The sequence below is a fragment of the Mycteria americana genome, chromosome 9, assembly GCF_035582795.1.
Source record: "Mycteria americana isolate JAX WOST 10 ecotype Jacksonville Zoo and Gardens chromosome 9, USCA_MyAme_1.0, whole genome shotgun sequence".
NCBI lineage: Eukaryota > Metazoa > Chordata > Aves > Ciconiiformes > Ciconiidae > Mycteria > Mycteria americana.
The window spans coordinates 21,017,438-21,038,801 of record NC_134373.1 but is presented as its reverse complement, the minus strand read 5'-3'; the positions used below and the strand labels follow the sequence as shown (position 1 = coordinate 21,038,801).

General features: G+C 36.4%; 1 protein-coding gene across 3 annotated transcripts in view; it reads right to left on the bottom strand.

The window, feature by feature from the left end:
* SLC25A12 (solute carrier family 25 member 12) overlaps nucleotides 1–21,364 on the bottom strand; it is a 53,769-nt gene that overhangs the window by 32,113 nt on the left and 292 nt on the right. The window contains exons 1-4 of one of the 3 annotated variants that reach the window (XM_075512594.1): nucleotides 20,491–20,616; nucleotides 19,848–19,901; nucleotides 14,159–14,301; nucleotides 8,225–8,340 (exon numbers count right to left, since the gene is read on the bottom strand). In XM_075512594.1, the coding sequence (XP_075368709.1) occupies nucleotides 8,225–8,340; nucleotides 14,159–14,301; nucleotides 19,848–19,901; nucleotides 20,491–20,502 (325 nt within the window). In that variant the 5' untranslated portion in view covers nucleotides 20,503–20,616. Of the gene's footprint in view, nucleotides 1–8,224; nucleotides 8,341–14,158; nucleotides 14,302–19,847; nucleotides 19,902–20,272; nucleotides 20,317–20,490; nucleotides 20,617–21,364 lie in introns of those variants that run through there. The other 2 variants (XM_075512595.1, XM_075512596.1) reach the window with 2 other exon arrangements.

Genomic DNA, 21,364 nt, shown 5'->3' with positions numbered 1-21,364 from the left:
TTGTGCCGATTGTCTAACCACATAAACAGTATAACTGGACATCTATCCACACCATGTGAACACTTTTCAAAATCTACCTCAAAGTACCTGAATTTATTTGTTTTTATCAACTAACCTAGAACCTCCTAACAACCAAAATAAAATGTGGCACGTAGCTTAAATTTAAAACAAAGCACAAAATATTTTAGCTGAAAACACACCTTTTCTACGTTTAGAGTAAACAGTTCTGCTAAAAGACAAAATGCAATGAAAAGCACTTTAATATAATTTGATAATTCCATCAAGAGCTATTTACTTGGAGTAAATGTGTTGCTTTCTCTATGCTAAAGGACTACTCGATTCATTCATTCTTTCAATTCTATAGCCATTCTACTAGTTCTAGATTAAATCTAGGCAAATCACTATATGGTTTTATCTTTTCAGTGGGGAAAGGAAGGGGAATGTTCTGAACAAATCTGTCTCAGAACGGGGACATACAAAGTAGGATTCCTTGGCTAGATCACCTGCTTCACAGTTAGTTTGAGATTACATATTCAAAGGGCAGATTATGGCTAGTAAGTGATTTAACTGTAATTTAGCCCTTACTTAAAGGTCAAACACAGACTATAGTCAAAAAACTGCAATTTAAGCCATAGTTTCCACTGCAAGGTAGGCTAAAGGAGTTGTTTGGATAAACAAGAAACTTAAAAAACTACCCTGACTACTTGTAACTGTCCACTCGTATCTATTCACTGGTATCAATATGCAAAGTGAGGGTTAAGAAAATGAGAGATAAAGCACCCAATACATAGTACTAAACTATTTTATTTTGCCATACTTCCATTGAAAGTTTTGTCTGTAGTAGATTTATTCGTCATTGCTAGAGATCAAGGAACCAGGAGAGGTAAATTTAAATTCCCCACCTACCACTGATTTACTGCAGCTTCTGACCAAACTACCTAGAGCTTTCATGTACTACAAACACAAACAGATCAGTGCAGCTCACTATTGAGCTTGCAAAATGGCACTGAACTGTGAACAGAACAGAAGACAGGCCTGCTTAATTGGGTCTATTGGCTTGGCTACTAATGTACAAACAGGGTGCCAACTAATGACTACTTACACATCTGTAAAACTGACTTCTAATACACACCAAGTTCTCCTAATGAAAACTTAGGAAAGAACATGCTGAAGCAGCCAGAAAATTTAAATTGTATTTCAATTGTTTCCAATGATTGCCTCTTTTAACCTTAGAGAAAGGTTAAAAAAAAAGTCTTACTTTTTTCCTCTAAGAAATTATTCTTACATGCTGATATAGACAAATCTTCCAATTACTTTTAATTAGACTTAAGCCCCTGGTCTTTTCATAATTCTCATTCTAGCATTTAATTGTACACTACTTAAACAACCAAGAATCAGTTTCCTACGCTATTGATTTTTGCTTCTTAAAAACATTTACAACTAGTCATCAACACATCACAAGTCAAGATTCTTCAGCACATAAAGATAAGACTGGTAAATGAATTAATAAATTTATATTAATTAGTTGAGTGTATTGGTACTTGAAGAATCCCAGTAGTGGCTAACTAGCTTTAAAAAATGGTATCCAAATTAGCCTGTTGCTTCTCTGAAAACTGAGGTGCCTCATTCATTTTTCTTCTACAGGCAATCACTCACAATCACTAATGTATACTGCATGTATTACAGTAGTCTGGGTTTAAGGATAGGCTGTTGTATCTAATGCTTAATTAATTCCATGTTGGCTTTGTTTATGAAACATTTGGGGTACAGGAGCTAAACCATGTACCTGTTGTGAATAACTGACACAGTTAAAACCATTGAAACTAAATACAATTTTCCAAAGCCATTTGGGATTCTCAAACATTTCTAGATAAGCACTAAAATTTACTACTTCTACCCAAGAGTAGCGACGCTTTCTTCAAAATATATCAAGAATACCTTTTTAATCCAATTTTGTTGGCTATTCTCTTATATTAAAGGAAATAGCCATCACCACAACTAACAACTCATGTGATGAGAAGCAGCAAACGGACAATCACATTTCAGAAATTATACATAATGTGATCATCACCTACACTTTCACCGCTTTGAATTATGATCAAATGTCTTATTTTTAATTTATTTTTTTCACAGCAGAAGCAAAGCACTAACAAAGAAAACAAGTAACATTAAGGTACAGATGCTGGGTTTTTTTGCTCTTTTTTTTTTTTTTATCTCCCTCAGTCAAAACCCAGTAATGCTTCTAAATTAAGATAAACTACAAGTACTTCAAATTTCCAACAGGGCTATTCTGCAGGGGGCAAACAGCAAATTATTTTTAAACCCTTTCATTTTAGTATGACATTTTACAGAATGCATTCATTGTCCCTGTCAATACATGTTGCTCATTTACTAATGTCTTCTCCTACTCTTTGCTCACCTTTCCACAGTGGAATTCTTTCCTACTGAGCTGATAACTTTCTTTCCAGGCTTATAGCAATGCATTTTCTTCTCAGATAGGCATACAAGTCAGCAGCCTGATGACATACTCAACTTACCATCAGCCCCAGGAACAATAAACCTACTACTCTAGTGCACTAGTACATTACCTCCAAGGCAACACGCATTCTCTCAAGATTGCTTCAGAATTTCCCCACCCAATCATTTTAAACAAATTATAGATGCCTGGAGCAGCTATCTGCAGGCAGCGTACACATGACTGGCTCAACCTCCATCAAACACCGTTACCTATCGGGCTCAGAAAAATGATATAAGAAAAACAAAGTTTTTAGGCAATACTGAATTTCACAGAAAGAGGAAGAATACTTTAAGTTATAAACACTATGATGTCTTGTTGATGGCCCATGGTGGGGATGAGCTCAATAGCCCAAGTAAGCCTTGAGGTAGTACTTGTTATTTATTTTGACTTATCAGCTCCCCAAGAAGCAGAGTGGAAACCTCACACAATTCCAGTGCTATCAACCTGTTAACAGAGTTTGCCATTCCCTCTCACCAGTGATGGAACATCAGTCGTGCTTGTTAGAGACACAAAAATATAAATGTGATAGTTTTAAGTACTAGCATAAGTATGTTAAAGGTTTGTTGTTTAATAGTTTGGGTTTTTTTAAATGTCTACTCAGTCATCTACAGTCCCATTTGTATATATTTCAGCCTTAATGTACATAATGCATTTTAACGTATTCTATGTTGCTATTTTTCACTATTTCTGCTAACAGCAAATTTTACATATTTTCACTTTCAAGCATAAAAGAAAAAAATCACAGTTAAAGGCAAAAAGACTTTTTTTGTAGCACCTGATGTAACAGAAGTATATTAAGAGTGATCCAAATGTAGATAATACATTATTTTGATGTGAGAACAAAATGACAAGTGGCAGGAAAAGTGAGAAAGCTAAACTAGAACTAGTTACATTGTATTTCTACTCTTATTTTAAAAGGATTAGTGATTCTCCTTAAGGTTAAGATTAGTGACAGCCTTAACAACAAATTGTCAATATATATAATTTTAACGTGGAGTTCTCCTTTTCCGTTCCCTCTTGCTGAACTATGGTTTTAAACTTAATACTATATTATTATTATAAAAAATCAGGGGCTCCCATCCTGCACTGCTCATAAGTGTTTAAAACTGTGGTTTAAACCAGAAAGAATTATACAACAGGAAATAAACAAAAAACCAACCAAAAAAAAGAGGACAAAAGAAAGTCATAACATACAGTGATGTTTCCTACATTATCTGCATGTGTTAAGCAAAAGACATCTTGAAAACAGGCAGCTAAGTTATGGCTACCAGGAAGCCAAGAAAAATAGCAGTTCTAGTTTACAGTGCACTTGATAAAAACATGGTGTTTTTCTTATATCCTCAGATCTGTAGCCATGTGATTATGAGATGTTCTCCCATTTACATTTTAGAAGGTTTCCAGCCTTTATGGTTGCAAATGATATTTTATAAAGCAGAACTCTTAAGATTAAATCCAAATCCTAGCATTTCCAATCCAACTGCTCTTTTGGGAACGGTGGAGGAGCGAGTACTAGCAGTGATCTGTGTTTCATGAAAAATAATACTCAAAAGCAAAGAACAACATATATTCAACTCCTTTCTCTTGTTCTTCTCACTCACCTTCTTCCAGTGTCCTCAAACTCTATGTCCTGATTAAGGGAAATCTGAACTTTCTCTCCCAGATTAAAATTTAAGAAAATAGATGGACAAGATTTCAGTATCACCATATACCCAACTTCTGAAACTATTACACTGTTTATTATTTCAGTTCACCAATATCATGGTAATTTTCACGTAGTTGCATTACTAGGTATCCAATTCCCTTACTCCCCGTAGTGCCTTTAAAGAAGAAGCCATTATACTCTGCAAAATATTTTTAATTAGATTTTGAGCTGCAGGATGTTTTTAAAAGCCTTATATTCAGTTACATAAATATTTTCCAATTATCTCCAAGATAATGTAAAAATTCTGAATACAGAAGAATCACGAACATGAAGGCAGTAAAATTGTTTCAAAATCTCATTATTTTAGTTCTATCTTTCTATCCATACCAGCATGGGTATTTAACTAAAAAAGTGTCTCTGAAATTCTCCAGTTTATCAGAGAATGGGTTTCTTTGTGGTGACTCTAGAAGGAAGAACAGCTGGAAAAAGCCTTGAAATTGTACATTCCACTTAAAAGTGATACAGTTCAGATCATTGTATGGTTTGCTGAAGGGATAAATTACAAAGAAACCTTTTACTTCCAGCTAGACAACCTATTTTTGAGAGAAGTTTCAGTGATAGTCACAGACTTCACCTTTTAACCACAATAAGGATTATCTGCTTCAACATCGAAGCTTGTGCAGATTTAATATTCAGGTTTGCTTTAACTTGAATTTGGGTCAAAAGACCTGCACAGGATAGCAATACAAAGAAGCTTCCTTAGTACAACAGCATTAATTTTATGCAGTGTTTTTAAATATCTCACTCGTGTTAAGTAGCTCAGTCAGTTACACCCCATGATCAAAAAAGCAAAGTGGTTGTCAGTCTTCTCTGGCTACAGATAGTAACCCATAACTAGAAAGACAATGCATGAAAAAAAAAACCAAAACCACTTTTCTTTATCAGCTGTAGCTGTTACCTTTTAAATATTTTATGGTTAAAGCAGTATTGTAAGGGCTCACCAGCAACACATTTCCCATAAAACATTCACCTAGGAATCATTTATGAAGACATACAAGCATTTAATCGGGAAAAGAAATGCTTTTTTTTCTGTTTCTCCATGATTAAAAAGTAATTTAAACTACACTGTCACTTGTATCAATGGGTTACTAAAATAGTCATTTTATTGCTTTTTATTCACCAAGCTGACAGCAAGTCCAGTGCAGCTGAAACATGTAAAGAGTACTGAGCATGCTGTACAGTTTGCTCATACAAAGTAGGTCCAATTTCATGTTCTTGCAATGGACCCACTACACAAATATTGCAGCACACCATCTGCACATTTATGGTAGTCATTCATACAGGATTTCTGGATGTCCAAAACCCCTGGAAAAATGTCCCAAAGCAATAAAAAGTAGATGACATTAAAGTGACAGAAGGCTTCCTGTTTCAACAATCCCAATTAACGTATGATACTGCACAGACAAAGACAAAGACATTGATTAGCATAGCATAGCTGACAAGTATTTCTACCAAATAGTTTCTAAAGAATCATAAACTCTTTGTCCTCTTCCATTTCTCAACTGATAAGACAGAGGTTCTTCTGTAATACAATTTAATTAATAGTTTCCTCATTGGAGAGTTGGAAGCTAAACTTTTGAAGAGACAAGTGGCAGACTGAGGCTAAAGAGGACTGCAAGAAGCTGAAGTGATCAAGTATGGTCCGAGTCCATGACTGTAAATAAATCCTAAAAAGGAGATGTGAACCTGACTGGAGCAACTTGCTTTCAAATACAGAGACAGCTCTAAAAATCAACGAGCACACTTAACTTCCTCCAAATATCTGAAAATTTGAGCAGATAAGGATATTTTTTGAAAATGCCATTCAATCATGCCCGAATGATTTTGAGACACTATCTCACATCCAGCAAAGCGAGTGTTGGGTTCAAGTTACTGGCCTAATAGACCCAAGATGATTCTGTGTTCCACTTCCCAGCACCTCCACCCCTTGTTCCAGATGCACAGCGCAGAAAAACCTCAGTAAATCCATGTCACTCCCGGCAAGACTTACTGGCTTGAGTTAGCTTTGGAATCTATGCAATCACATCCACATAGCATTGCATCTGAGTTAGGAAAATCTTGACTCATGCTTGCTCCCATAACCAATATGGTTTATCTGCAGACTGGATACATTACATGCTCATAAAAGAGAGCTGACTTGTCTGATAGCAATTCTCACACCAATTGGCTAAACTTACTGCATTTCAGTATATTTCTAATAATTTATTACAACTTTTCACTTTAAGACCTGATTTTATATATTCTCCTGTTTTTACATGAAACTAAACTCTGTTTATGTTTCAAAACAAACCTTTTTGTTTATGTGGTGTGAAAATGAAAGAGTGCAGGACTCATTTATAGAACAGTCTTTATAGGCCACAAGACTGACTTGGAAATTGACTGCAGTTACCAAATTCGGAACATGACATACATCATCATTCACGTTTTTCCCACATGCATTAATTTGTATGATATGCCTATGAAGCAAAAATAAGTAGCCCATGTTACAAACAACAACAACAAAAAGCAAAAAAGCAGCAATAAATGTGGGAACTGTAGCACAAAAATATGCACCACTGATATGTTACAACATACCATTAAATATAGTGATAATTGCAATATAATTAATTTTGTAAAAACAAGAAACCAATAGTAAATTTTAAATTCCCTAAAGAGTTTCCTATTCAAGATTTATCAGCCTTATAAAAAAAATTCAGCAAGAAAAATATGGAAAAAATTGTGCCATTTTCTGTTGTACAGTTTCTCTTGTTTGTGTTGTTCTTTTAGCCTTTAATATAATGATGTGCTCCTAAAAATAACAATCCTCAGTCTGACTGAGGAATCTGTATACAATCTGAAATTACTTTTTGTTCATTTTTGGAACCAGCTATTTCAGGTGTGTTCATGAGAGCTACAAAGTGCATATCCCCATTTTGTGATTATTAAATATACCATCATTAACATGGTCACACTGATTGTAGTAGTTTGTCTACTTCCTAATGACTGCATTTACTGACTTCACCTTCACTTAAGTTCTAAAAGATTTTCTTTTCAAGATGTTGTGTATCCAAATTGCTTAGTATTTGACCCTTCAGTTAACCATGTAATTTAACAGACATCATAAGTCAAGCAGTTTGTTTCAATAAAGAGACCCTTGCTTTTTTTTTTTTCCAACAAGTTGCAACAATTTTCATAAGAATCAAATAGTACAAACAGCAAGTGGTTACAAATCCAAGCATAGTTTATATTTTCTTTATTGAGAGCTTTATTATTTTGGATAGAAATAACATTTAATTCTCATTCCATTTTATTGAAATTCTTAGCATTGATTTATGTAATTTTCATAAACATATGAAGTTTTAAAAATAAAACCTAGTCCTCCTTAAACTGCAATGTCAATAACAGTTATTTAGCAACATCATAAAGCAGTATAGTTAGCCCAAAGAATTTTGTCCAATTACTAATTTATATGATTAGGAAGAAAAAAGTAACAAAACTTAAAGACCATATTTTCTTCCTAATTTTTCAAACATATGATCTAGTTGGAAGTTACACTCATAACATTAAAGTAAGATTTGCTCCTCAAGAAAAGGAACACTAAACTAGGAATTCAAAAGATTAGACTTCCTTCATTTCTATATTGAGCTCTTACTATATCTAATAACAATTCTTCAAAGATATGTGGAGATCCAGAACATATTTTAAAAAATCCCTCATCACTGAAGAAGTTCAAAGTCCATGACTTAGAATTTTACTTAGGATGACACTGAATAAAACAGCATTGTATTAACTACTGAACATGAAAAAATCTTGATTCAAGAAGACAGAGCAAAATAGATTTCGTTTCTATGTATTTCTTAAGCTTGTATCACTTGAAAGAAAAAAAAAGTTTTACTCATGCAAACTGTTAGGAAATCAGTACAGTACTGCACAATATGCATTTCTATGCACCAATGGTGATGACCCATTATTACAATTTATACTATTATAATAACTTTAAACTGTTTTTCTTTAGATATTCTTACCAAATGTTACTTCTCCATTGCCACTCTTGTCAAATAACTGAAAAGCAACAATGAATATTGCATCTGGAGTACACAGAACAGATTCAAATGCCAAAAATTCTTGATAGGAAATCAACCTACAAAGGAAAATACAGAAGTTACAAAGATTTCAAAAAATTATTCACAATACTAATGATATTTTGTGTTTGATGCTCTAGGAAACTGTATGATCCAATTATCAAAATAAAATTTTAATATAAAAAAGTTAAAACCCTACACTAGAAACTGAAAAAGTATTTGCTACATTTAAGTAGTTACTTAACCTTTATGCAACTCAGTTTCTTCCTCTATAAAACGACTGAATTATTCATATCTATCAACAACAAAATATAATCAATTCTCAGTGAACACCTACAATTTATTACCTTGTAAGTATAAACATACAGACAGCATTTAAAAATTAAGACATAAAAACCCCACCAAAATTCTACCACTGTGAAACTTGCAGGGCAGCCATTATATTACTAATTTATATTTGTATTTCTTCTGAGAAAGAAAAGATAGTTTAATGCAAATATAGGAATATACTATACCATGTATGTATTTTCTTAAAACAATGTATAACATTCATAAAAAACACAGGTTCAGAAAAAGTTATACTTTACTATGTATATAGAATAAATATTACACTTCAAATATAACATGAACCACAAAGTCATGTACTTGAGGACAAGAAAGAGAGAAAGAAACTATAAGAACTTTTGGACATAAGGACAGTTAGACATGATCAAGGCAGGGGAGGATTTGAGTCTAACACCAGATCACAAGATTCTGAGCTGTGTATGCAAGACAGTCACCATATAGAAAAATGCAACTCAGGATGCATTAGAAAAGCTGTTTCTGCGCAAGATAAGGAAGCAGTGGTATCCCCAGATAGGGTTTTCACAACATCTCTGGAATGTTGCATAGAAATCCAAGTCCTTGTGTTCAATACATATAAACTCAGACTTGAAGGTATGCACAGGTAACTTATTAGGATAATCATAACTTTTCTAGAGGAACTCAGCTTATTCTGACTAAACAGAAAAAATATTTAAAAGGGATCCTAATGCTGTATGTAAGAACAGCTGCAGAAAGACAAGCCCTAAGCCTGGAGAAGATAAAGGATAATGTTGGCCCAGGAACAAAATCACATATCCATAAAGATATTTAGAGCAGGCATATACTGTGGCCTTTCCAGAACACTGCAAGCAAAACCTTACGTTTTAACAGCAAACTTGGTTATTAAAACTACTGTGTGTTTTCATCCTTGTAAAAATAAGGGACTTATCTTGATGACTTAGAATATTCCATCCAGTTGCAAGTTCCTGAGCTCAGTTTATAGAAATAAATGATGGGATATCTATTTTAGCATCAAATAAATTATCAGTGGGAATAAGAATTTTAATTACATTTTTAAAATTAAACAAAAACATTACTATTGCAGCAGATGCTGTTAAAACACAGAATACCACTCTAGATGGTGCATTTTCCTAGAAAATGTATATAATTGATCTGAAGTTAGTACTCTGCATAGGAGATCATTAGCTCATAGTGATTACTTCACACGTATATTGCATACTGCTAAAGAGCCAAGTATAAATTCTGTTCCCTACAGAAAAAAGAAGAAAAAGAATCAAGTCACACTATTCATTAGTTTATCTAGTCTTTCTCTGTCAAAGTACACATAAAGCAGAATTGAGATACTTTAAACAAGGTTACATATGTTAACATTCTTGCATATATGCATTATACAGAAAATGCAGAAAAAAATGTAGTAATTTTGGAAGGAATTAAGATATGGCAAATACAGAATTATTATATTAATTTGTCACACCTTAGCCACAAAAATCAAAGATGTGAGAATGGTTCTTCAGATGCAAAGTCAATTTCATCCAAAGGATCATCTTGATAAATAAGGGTTTAGTATCAGAGAAACAGAATAATGTTTAAAATAATTGTAAATACTATCATTTCAAAATATACCTCACATACAAGCATAAACCTGACATACAAATTAATTCCTAACCAGGAAGCTTTATAACTGACAGAATCAAGTGACGATCTCTGTAGAACACATTTGTAGAAGCCTGAACCTGAAAGAAGCCGTCTTCAGAGGTCTCACTTTAACAGTGCCTACAGCAAAAGGAGATAGACACATTCAATTTCCTTTTCATATATTCAATTTGCAATGCCTAAGAGCAGGGATATCCCCTGTGATCCTCCATTATCCCTTAGGGCGGAGATAACAGGAGCTGGATTAAACAGAGTGATGGAGCTTCCCACCCAATCGCTACTCAAGTATCATTCAGTGAACCTGCTGCATTAGAGTCCGTAACAATATCAAATCACTCACCTTTCATTTTATCTGTAACATTTCTAAAAATTTCCTCTCCTCTTATTTCTTCTGTACTGTTACTCTTCAAAGGCACACACAGTAAGCCATGTGTTTACAATTCTTCCCTAGCTTTCCTTTTTTCCTACTACAACTCTTTGCTCTTTTTTCCCCACACAACATAGCTTTTAGATGTTATGTATAGCTCTGTTGTGACTCTCCATTATGTGAAACATCAACTCTTCAGGACTTAGCTTAAGAAGAACAGACTTCCAAATTTGAAGAATGATACACTGATAAGCAGAGTAGCCAGAAACAAGCAATTAAAATGAAGAATTTTGAATGACTATTGAGAAATTTTGAAGGTTTGAAGGGAGAAGAAAATCTTTGATTTTAAAACTGCAATATCTACTAATGTTAATTGACTTATGTAATTAGGAAGCTGGTTTTGGCACACATATATAAGTCCATTATTCAGAGAGGATATGTAACCTAATTTCAAAAGTAGCGCCTGCAGTCTGATTACACAGGAATGCTTACCTACAGCATCAGTGAAATCCCATCGTATTAAACAGATAGCAGACAAGGCAGTTTAGGCCAAATTCTCGTTTAGACCTCATCACATTAGCTTCTCAGAACATGCATTTGTAACAATGAGGAAGTGTCGTGGTTTAGCTTCAGTCGGCAACTAAGCACCACACAGCTGCTCACTCACCCTTCCCCCCCCCGTGGGACTGGGGAGAGAATCAGAAGAACAAAAGTAAGAAAACTTGTGGGTTGAGATATGAACAGTTTAATAATTGGGAAAAAGAAAAAAAATGTATATAATAATAAATTGTAATGAAAAGGAAAACAACGAGAGAGAGAGAGAGGAACAAAACCCAGGGAAAAAAACCCAAGTGATGCAACTGCTCACCACACATTGACCGACGCCCAGCCAGTCCCCAAGCAGCGATCGCTGCCCCTCAGCCAACTCCCCCCAGTTTATATACTAAGTGTGACGCCATATGGTATGAATAGCCCTTTGGCCAGTTTGGATCAACTACCTTGGCTGTGCCCCCTTCCAGCTTCTTGTGCACCTGGCAGAGCATGGGAAGCTGAAAAGTCCTTGACTAGTGTAAGCACTACTTAGCAACAACTAAAACATCAGTGTGTTATCAACATTATTCTCATACTAAATCCAAAACACAGCACTATATTAGCTACTAGGAAGAAAATTAACCCTATCCCAGCCGAAACCAGGACAGGAAGAAACACTTTCAAAGTGAAAAGTCATCAGTTTTAAGGACTACCTTACGGAGTTCTGCTAAAGCAAACCAGTCTTGTACTGTAGGAATAGGAGAAGGCAATAGTACTCTGACACAGTTAAGTAAGTATCAAGTTACCACAAGGAAAAAGTAAAAATACATTTTTTTAAACATATGCCTACAGACAGCCAGTTCCAAAATGCGCCTTTTTTCTAAAGTGCCAAACTTAAAACTAAATGAAATAAAAAATTATTAACAAAGAAAAGTTACCAAAAACACTTTGCGTATTTATTTGAAGAGCAAGCAAGGCTAAGAGACTATCATAGCAGATACAGGAATGAAATTTCATAACAGAACCCAAAGATTCTCAATGACTTGCTATGTGACTTTGGGCTGTCATTTAATTTACAAATGTCTGCATGGAATAGGACTACTGATACTTCCTCAGACTTCATAAAGTAACTTTAAGTCCTTGGAAAGATGTAATATATTCCAGAATTCAGTTGAAGATTACAATAATTAACCTCTCTGTGCAGATGATATAGTTATTAGAGTCTGGATTTTGATATATTACAGCTCACTACAAAAGGAAGAATGTGAATGTAAAAATAAATACATAATCCAATGATTATGATGGGCTTCTAACAAATTCTTCACATGAAATACAGGTTAGAGATAAACATAGATTCAAACATTTAGGAAAATAAGTTTCAGACAAGTATCAACAGGTATTCAGACACACAAACATTTTGTATTGCAGACCATATGCTAATAATTCCCATTCCCACTGTTCCCATACAGGAGTAGATAAAGCACACTTACCCATACTTGACTACCTCACTTCAAACATTACCCAGATTGAAAACAAAACACAAAACAAACTTATATTCACAGAGAAAGCAATAAAAAAGTGATGTCTCAATGTAAACTTTTGTGGTAGCAATAAAACAAACTATTGATTACTTAATGTAAGAAACATCCTTTTATAAAACATTGTCTGAAGCAATGCACACCGTAAAAGACAACCAACAGCTTTCAGAGAAACAAGATATTCAACATGTTGGTTTACTAGTCATCAGTTAGACTATTATTTCAACATATAAATACAACATAGCATTTTCAATCCATAACAATGCAACAAAGTGCAGCCATGTATTGCAGAGACAGGTTATTTGGATTTATAAAACATATGTATATATCAAATGTATTACCAAAATGCTGCAGCTTTATAAAATAAAAAATCACGTAACATTACATCAAACAGGTGATTCTACATTTGTTGTTTAGTGTAAAATGTATATAGCATATACAATTTTATTTGTAAAGCACAGATACTGTGCAAGCTGCTCAGGATACTATGCAAACCAATGAAATATTCTAAAGCAGAACACAGGAAAATAAAAACATTTAAGCCATGTCAAAGGTCAGATTTAGACTCACAAATCCAAGGAAGTTAAGGGGCTTTCAAATTTAAAATAAGTTACGCCTATATATTTACAAATGTATTGTATAGTATTTTAACAGCAACTTTCTCTCTCCTCTACAAAATACCCACTCCCTTCTGCATTCTTGACGTCCTCTCTGATCCATCTTAATCTTTTCACTTTACTTTAACAATGTCCACGCTTCCTACTACAATCCAAGGCCAAAGCAAGAGAAAAGGCTCATTTGAAGACGAGTGGGTTAGAGGGTACTACCTCAGTGGAGTGGACATTTTGTAATTTGTTTCAGAGAACTGTCTAAAAGCAAGTAATATCATCTGTAAGCAGAGTTGGAAAAGCTTTATGTGGTGTGACCTTATCCTGATTAGGCAAACACCTTCTTCCTTCATAGAGTCATTAGTGTCTCTCTTTCCTAATAGCCAGCACTTTAAAAAACTCCTCAATGGTTTGATTTGAATTACAAAAATTCACAGACTGAACTACAGAAATAAGAAAGTTTTTCCATACTTCCATGTTTAATTACAGGTACTAATGACTCTACGTAATATCTAATCATGGATGTGAATACACAGAAAAGAACTTTTCCAAGTTAATCACACTATGTTAAACTTGCTCGCAGATCAACTTCCTCTGCATTTGTAGCAATTGTCAAAAGTCCATTAAAACAAATGTTAATTTAAAAAATGCGTTGAACTCTTCACTGTTAAACACTGCATTTTTTCCCAATTTCCACAAATTTATACTCTATTGTACTTGAGAAAAACTTATCATCTAAATAAATTTGAAGTGTAATAAAATCAATAATGTATTTTAGAAGATTAAATTATCAAACTCATTCACTCACACATTTACCAATGCATTACAAGCTTCTAATGGAAAGCAAAATTCTCACCCATCCTTTGTTTGATCTGCCACTCCAGCCAACAGCTGCACTGTTTTAGGATTGTAACGCGGATCTGTATAAAGTCCTAGGTATTTTTGCACAAAATCTTCTGGGGTCATGTAATGCTCACCATCTTTCTCAACACTGGCATACTAGAGTGAAAATAAAAAACAAAACCACACAAACAAAAATGAATCCATTTAGATGCTAATTATCAGTGATTACTAAACTAGTATCTTTACTGAATATCACTTAAAATGGTGCACAACTGCCTGCACATAACTGCTCTGAAATTAAAGGGCTTCATTAAACTAATAGCGTCACTGCACTAGTTGCGTACCACAACAATCAGATTATCCCTGTAGAATAGATGTGTTCACATAAGGACCAGTACCTTCTAATAAAAAGACAATTACGTATTTTCAGAAACTGTCAGGTAATTGCATAAATTTATAAAAATTACAGCCATGATGTAGCTTTCCATTTGCAGCCACATTGTGAAAACACAGCACATAAATTTTCTTACAATTTCTAGTACCAGATATCTTCTGAATAATTGTTCCTGATCATTCCTATAGTTAGCTTGGAAAATACATATCATTTTTCTCTTTTTGTGAAAGATAACTTTTCAGATTAGTTTTTATCCTGAAACTAATGGGTTTGGCATTTTTCATTTAAGTAAAAATTGACACACAGACAAAAAGGATTTGGGTCAACTGAAATGTTTTACTTTTCAGTAAAACAGTAAAACTCAGTAAAACTCAAAAACATTGAGTCTTAATTTTATTAACAATAAATTTTCAAATAAAAATCACAGGCAAATTTTAGACTTACATAATTTAAATATTAATAAAACTAACTAAAAATAAAATAACCAAGTACATATTTATTACTTGTACACCAAGACAACTGCCACATGTCTGTATCAGTATTCTTACTGATTATTTTTCTGTTTCAAATCATTAATCACTGGTTCTTATCTATAGGTCAACTTTAAATTTAAAGTGAACTTTTTAGCATAAAGTAAATTCCATGCCCTCAGCTGTCCAGTTACGCTGGGTAATACCAATCTTGAACTAAGGACATGAGGAGGCAGGAGTAGAAAGCATCACAAGTGATGCATTAAAGGGAAATGTATTATGGAAGTTCATACCTCTCAGATCTTGTTTCAAGATGGCAGTATAGGTGCAGGAAAAATTTCTTGTAGTTTATTTATGATATGACAGTAATCTTAGAAATAAAACCTAAGTTTTCAGATTGCAAAGTTAAATGATGTTTGCATCCTGGAACACAGGAAAGTAGCTCACAAAAGATTTCTAGTTCTCTAAACTACTGTGACCCAATCCAGTTTGATGACTGAGCTTGTTTCTCAGCATTTTTGCTCACAAAACCTGTAAGAAAGCTTATTTAATAGTTTAAAATCCATCTCTTCTGTTCACTCTCTACTGCACAGTCTACTTGTATACACAATGACTTAGATGCAGACCTTCAAACATACATAGAACTGTGTTTGTTCTGAGAAAGTGAAGTTACAAAACTACACAGCTGTTTCATTAGAATTTTGATTTGCAATAAAAGTAGTGATTTTTAATTCATTTGTAAAAATGTAATTTGCCTTTCTAGGTTCTAGTCATTAAAAGATGACTACATAAGTGTTCTCTGCAGAAAAAGAAATGGCAATGCCCCCCAAGGCCTATAGTGCAACATCTATGCTAGCGAATTCAAACTTCAAGTAATGGCCTTATCTGTAATTTGTAACTTTTCCACTATATACTGCAGTATCTCAATTCAGTTGACACAGCTTTATGTGAAAGAGTAATGAAATAGGACCTTACTCTGCCAGGGACCCACAGGAATTAGACCATGAACAGTAACACCTACACACAATACCTGTTAAGGTGTAACACTCCATCACAATAAAGAGGATCATTTACATGCCTCACACCTGTTTCAGCTGTATGCAACCCAACCAGATCAGTCAGGACAGTATTTCAGTGTAAAGGAGCTTGCATCAGCATCAATGACTGCTTAAGCATCTCCCGTACCTCTTCCACAATACCAGCCCCTCACATCACCTCATCACCTCTCCCTCTTCCACCCTACAGCTGTAATGACAGCCGTTTGCAAGAATGCACTGTAAACCAGATTACTGAACTAATTCAAAATTAAAATAGATGATTTCCACAAAAATAGGAACACAAAGCAATGGACAGGAATGCTTTAATTCAGCACTGCTGCTGACATGACAGTATAATGAAACTGTGGCTTCACTGAATCAACTCAGAAAGGTTCTCCTCTCAATCGTATACACAAATGACTGAAAAAAAGCATTATGAAGCACAATTCTGCTGCAAGATATGCAATCCAAAGAAAGTTTTATGTATGAAGGACCATCAGACATGCAGAGTATTGAGCGTATCTTCAAGAATAACAGAATTCAACTGTATGACAGTAGAGTGCATGTCAAAGATAGTAAAAATCTAAACGTCATCTTTTTTCTTCAGACACCAATTTATCTGAGTTTATTACAAAGAGTGAATCATTTTACAATAAAAACTCTGTGTGGGAAGTTTTGTTAAAAATTTTTTGAGACAAAAATAATTAACTGACAGATACATTTTGCTCCATATGAGAAGGTCATGGTATTTTGAAAGAGCTTGGCAGCAAGCCAATAAATTAAGGCCTGACAAAGTAGATAGGCTATTCCCTCTCAGCACACATTTACATTTGTCCTCAAGTTACCTTTTCACCATACAACTTAAGTCAAGAATCTTTTAGCACAAAATAAGCAATTGTAAATTGTATCTTAATTTGCATATAAAACATAACATGTCGATTTAATCTATATTTTCCTCAGTCTTGAATTATATTACTTTATAACACAAAATTCTTACTATACCTTTACAGACTGTCTCAGGTAAGCACTTAATGAATTTGCATGAGACTTTTTTTTAAACATCGTCAGATAACATGAACACACAAAAACCCTACTCTATTTTACAATATAGTGCTAGATATTGCCACACTTTCAGAAACAATGCTTTCTTTGAAAAATTGGTTAGTTTTCAATTTAAAGGAGTTTTCTATCCCAATTATTTTATCTGGGCAGAGAAGTAAGTTCCAAAACAAGAGAGACCTGTGGGTACTCTTAACATATTTTTTTTTAATTAAGCTAAGCTATGAGCAAGAGATTCAGGACATTTTTAAGGGGGTGGGGGAAGTTTCCGGTATTAAAATTGGAAATTAGTTTTTGTTCCTTTCTCCACCGTGCTGGAACAGGTTCCACTTGCATTCAGCAGGCAGGAAATAATATTCAACCATATTCCCTGAGGGCTGACTGTGTCTTGCCCAAGAAAAAAGAATGAAGTCTCACTAAGAAATCTGACAACTGTTGTTCTACGTAACTCTTTTATCCTTCAGCGATGGTTGTTACTGAAGTCAGTGGTTAGCACACACCTGAGAGGAAACTTATTTGATGGTGTACAAACATGAAATTTCAATGCCTGCATTTCATAGTTACAGGATTACATAGAAATAATAGCACATCTTTTTAATACAAGTCAAACTTAAGGTTTTTAACAGTTTAAAATAATAAAAAGAAATATACAGCAAGCTTCAGAAATTCTAAGAGAAAGTTATATATCAAGCATCCATTAAGATACAACTTAAACTGGATGGACAGAGGACACGTATCACATTAGAGGATACACATGAACAGAAGGAAATTTAAGTACACTCTGTATGAATAAGGTGGATGACGAAGAGGCCTAGAGTTCACATCTTGCGCCCTTGCGCCCCTTTCCAAGGGAAGCCAAATTTAGGAAGGAATGCACGCCCTTTAGCTGGAGCTCACAGAACAGGCCAGCACCCTCAGCAAAGAGTACAACATATCTGACCCCTGATGTGTGCAACACTAGCAGTATTTCATAACAAGACTCTCTACAACTTAGTCTCGGAAAGAGTGTGTTCTCTTTGGATATTTTTAAAGTTTGCAACTAAGCTTGCTATCTGTCAAAACAAAAAACACAATTTCAAACTCAATTAGAATCAAATAGAATGCAAAAGAAATATAAACTCTCTTTCTGTGCCAGAGGTGTCTGTGTTGTCTTTTTTTACTGCAAATCTCAGATACTCAAGAGGAGATGGGAGAGCTTTTGTATTTTTCATTCCTCAGAAAACAAAACAATCCACAACTTCATTTGCATGTTTCTTTGAAGATTGTAAGATAGACATGGAGCAGACCAAAAAGCTGTTTTAAAACCCATAGACTGTCTGCTTTTTAGGTCAATAAAACATGTATTGTCACAGAGACAATTTTAAGAACCAGTCGTACAATGTTCTTCCTCTCCACTTTTCCCTGTATGACCAAAATCAAGGACTTCAAACAATTTACTTATTTCCAGAAGCAAGCAATTCTACTGACTGGAAGTCAAGAATCATAAAACATCCACATTTTCAAGTTGAATGGAGTATTTTGACACCACATTTCACTTTTTTGCAATCAAATATGCAAAAGTGTCTTGCAAAAAAGTTGGAAGAGCTGTGTGATGTTCTAGAATCACACATTTTTATATTGTATTAATACATATTTTAAAAGTCATATTTTCATGTTGCTTATTTTATTAGCGTACTCTACTGTATTCCTTATCTACAAAAGCTAAATGTCATGTCAACAATAAATGAACCTGTGATGGACGATTTTTTACTAGAAACTAAATGCTGGGCTTTCACGGTTTGATTCCCACATTCTAAGTTTTAGCGTTCAAGCAATGTTACCAGTGTAATCCTGTATGCAACAGGAAAAATCTGCCAAAATTATGGTTGAGATATAACTTCTCCCTCTCAGGCAAAAAGGTATCTCTGTCCACTTATAATATGTGGAAACTGTTAGATAATATGGTAGGACCAAAAGATACATTTCCAAGATGAAATAATAGATGTTATTATTTACAGTATTGGCTCTAATACTTAATTTTATATTCTTTCTTTTTTCATAGAGTAAAGCTTCTGGAATATAATGTATAATATTCAACATAAAGGGAAAGAAAAAAGGTATTTTAGTGATTTTGGAAATATCAGTGGTCCAACTATGGACCCAGAACATGGCTGTTCTTCGTATTCCATCTGCCTGATTCAAACCTTATCAGAGTTTTAGGACTGATTGGATTTTCCTTTTAGATCATGCTTCACTGTAACTACGGGGAATGGGGAAAGCTTCATGCTGCTGTTATTTATATATGTTAATTCTTACAATGCCCTGCAAGAGATAACATTATGAAATACATCAATCTTAAGAAATCAATTTTAACTTCTAAAAACATTGCCAGTCATCCATCCATTTGTAAGAGGAACACATATAAACCCCAAGGACAAAACATACAGCCATGGAAGAATAATCTTGCAAAAGTGTATTTAGAAAAATAACAGTACCTAGTTATGGTTGTAATTATTTGCTTTACAGAAAGTTAGAAAATTCCTCATAAAATTATTTAAGATTATAATTTGGAAATGGTTAAGCACAATTTGTGCCAGGAGCAGTTTGTCCTCAATGCCTGAAGGCACTTTCAATACACTGTGCCTGCAAAGTGAACTTCTAAGCATCCCACAAGCACAACACGTGTATGATGCCATGGCAAACTGCTGAAAGGGCAAAAAATAAAAGTCTGTCAATCAAACAACATTAGACAGATCTTTTTACCTGCAAAAAAATATTTCTTAGTTCAGCAGGATCCGCTCTTTTGGTTGATTGCACCTGTAAACACAAGCAAGTTAATGCTTCGCTAGCCGGGCTACTGACAGAGTGCAGATAAAAACGGCCGTGTGCGCTGATAAGGGCAGCAATACCAGGTCCGTTATCTAACCGGCAGGGCCAACCTCAAACATGACCCCTTTGTGCTTGCTGCGGGACTCCACAGCACTCCAGTGCCGGTGACAGCTGTCAAACTCCGGGCTGCCTGGAAGAGGCGCGGCGCCCCGACCCCACGGGACGCCAGCCGTTACTGCCCGGCGGGCCCAGCCGTTACCGCCCGCGCGCGCCGGATAACGGCCCTCTGCCCGCGCCCGCCGGGCCCCGCCCGCCCCGGGACGCCCCTCGCCCTCGGCCCCGCAGCCTCGCCGCTTCACCTCAGGAGGCGGAGGCAGGGCAGGCTGCGCTGGCCCCTTCCCCGGGGCCGCCCCACCATCACCGCCCGCCCCGGCGGCTTCCCCTGGCCCCCCGCGAGGCTCCCGCAGCAGCGGCTGCCTCCTCCCGCCGCCCGCCTGCCCCCCGGCCGCGCCGCGCGGGCAGGCGAGGGGGTTCCGCCCGTCTCCTCCAGCGACAAGCGACGGAAGAGAAGAGTCACCTTGACCGCCATGCTGCGCCTGGCGAGAAGGAGGAGGAGCCGCCCGCCGCTACCCACCCGCCGCGCCGCCGCAACAGCCGCCGCCTCAGCGCAGCGCTGTGGTAATGAGCGCCCTGCCCTGCCCTGCCCCGCCCGGCGCGGCCCGCTCCCCTCGGCGGGCTCCACTCAGCGGCCGCAGCGCCCGCCGCAGGTGTCCGGGGACGAGAGCAGGGGAGCGGAGCCCACCGGCACCGCCGCGGCCCCAGCCCGGGCTCGCCGCCCCCTCACGCCCGCGGCCCCTGATCCGTGACCCCGGAGGGCGACAAGCCAGCCGTGGCCGTACCTCCTGCCCCGCTTGCTCTCGGCCGGGCACCTCGGCGGGCGCCCAGGGCAGAAGCGGTGTCGCTACCCCCTCGGCCCCCGCGTTAGCCCCCACACGGACCCACCGCAGGCGATGTTGGTTACCCCCGTTAGCGCGGTTTGGACGGCGTGTCCGCTGCCCCACCAAAGGCACCAGGAGCACGGTTATGGGTCCTTGCCGCGGGGCTGCTGGTAGCACCTCCATAGTGCAAAACTGAACTCTTAAAAAATGCTGCTGAAACTCATGTCTGGCTTAACAGATGACCCTTAAGGGTCAGCAAAGCTATACCTGTTGATACCACGTGCTGAAAGTGGTTATAGACGGATATTCTGGCAGCGTGGCTGCAAAGTGGTATAGTGCCATATTTCTGGCAAAGAAACAGAGGTACAAGGTAACCAATTCTGGCTGGAATTCAGTAGCTTCCCACAAGACTCTCGTAATACTTCAGCAGTAGAGCATGCTGACTTGCTTTATACCTTAAATTGAAAAATGTGCAGGCCACAGCCTCAAGAAAGGAGACATTTATACTTTGTT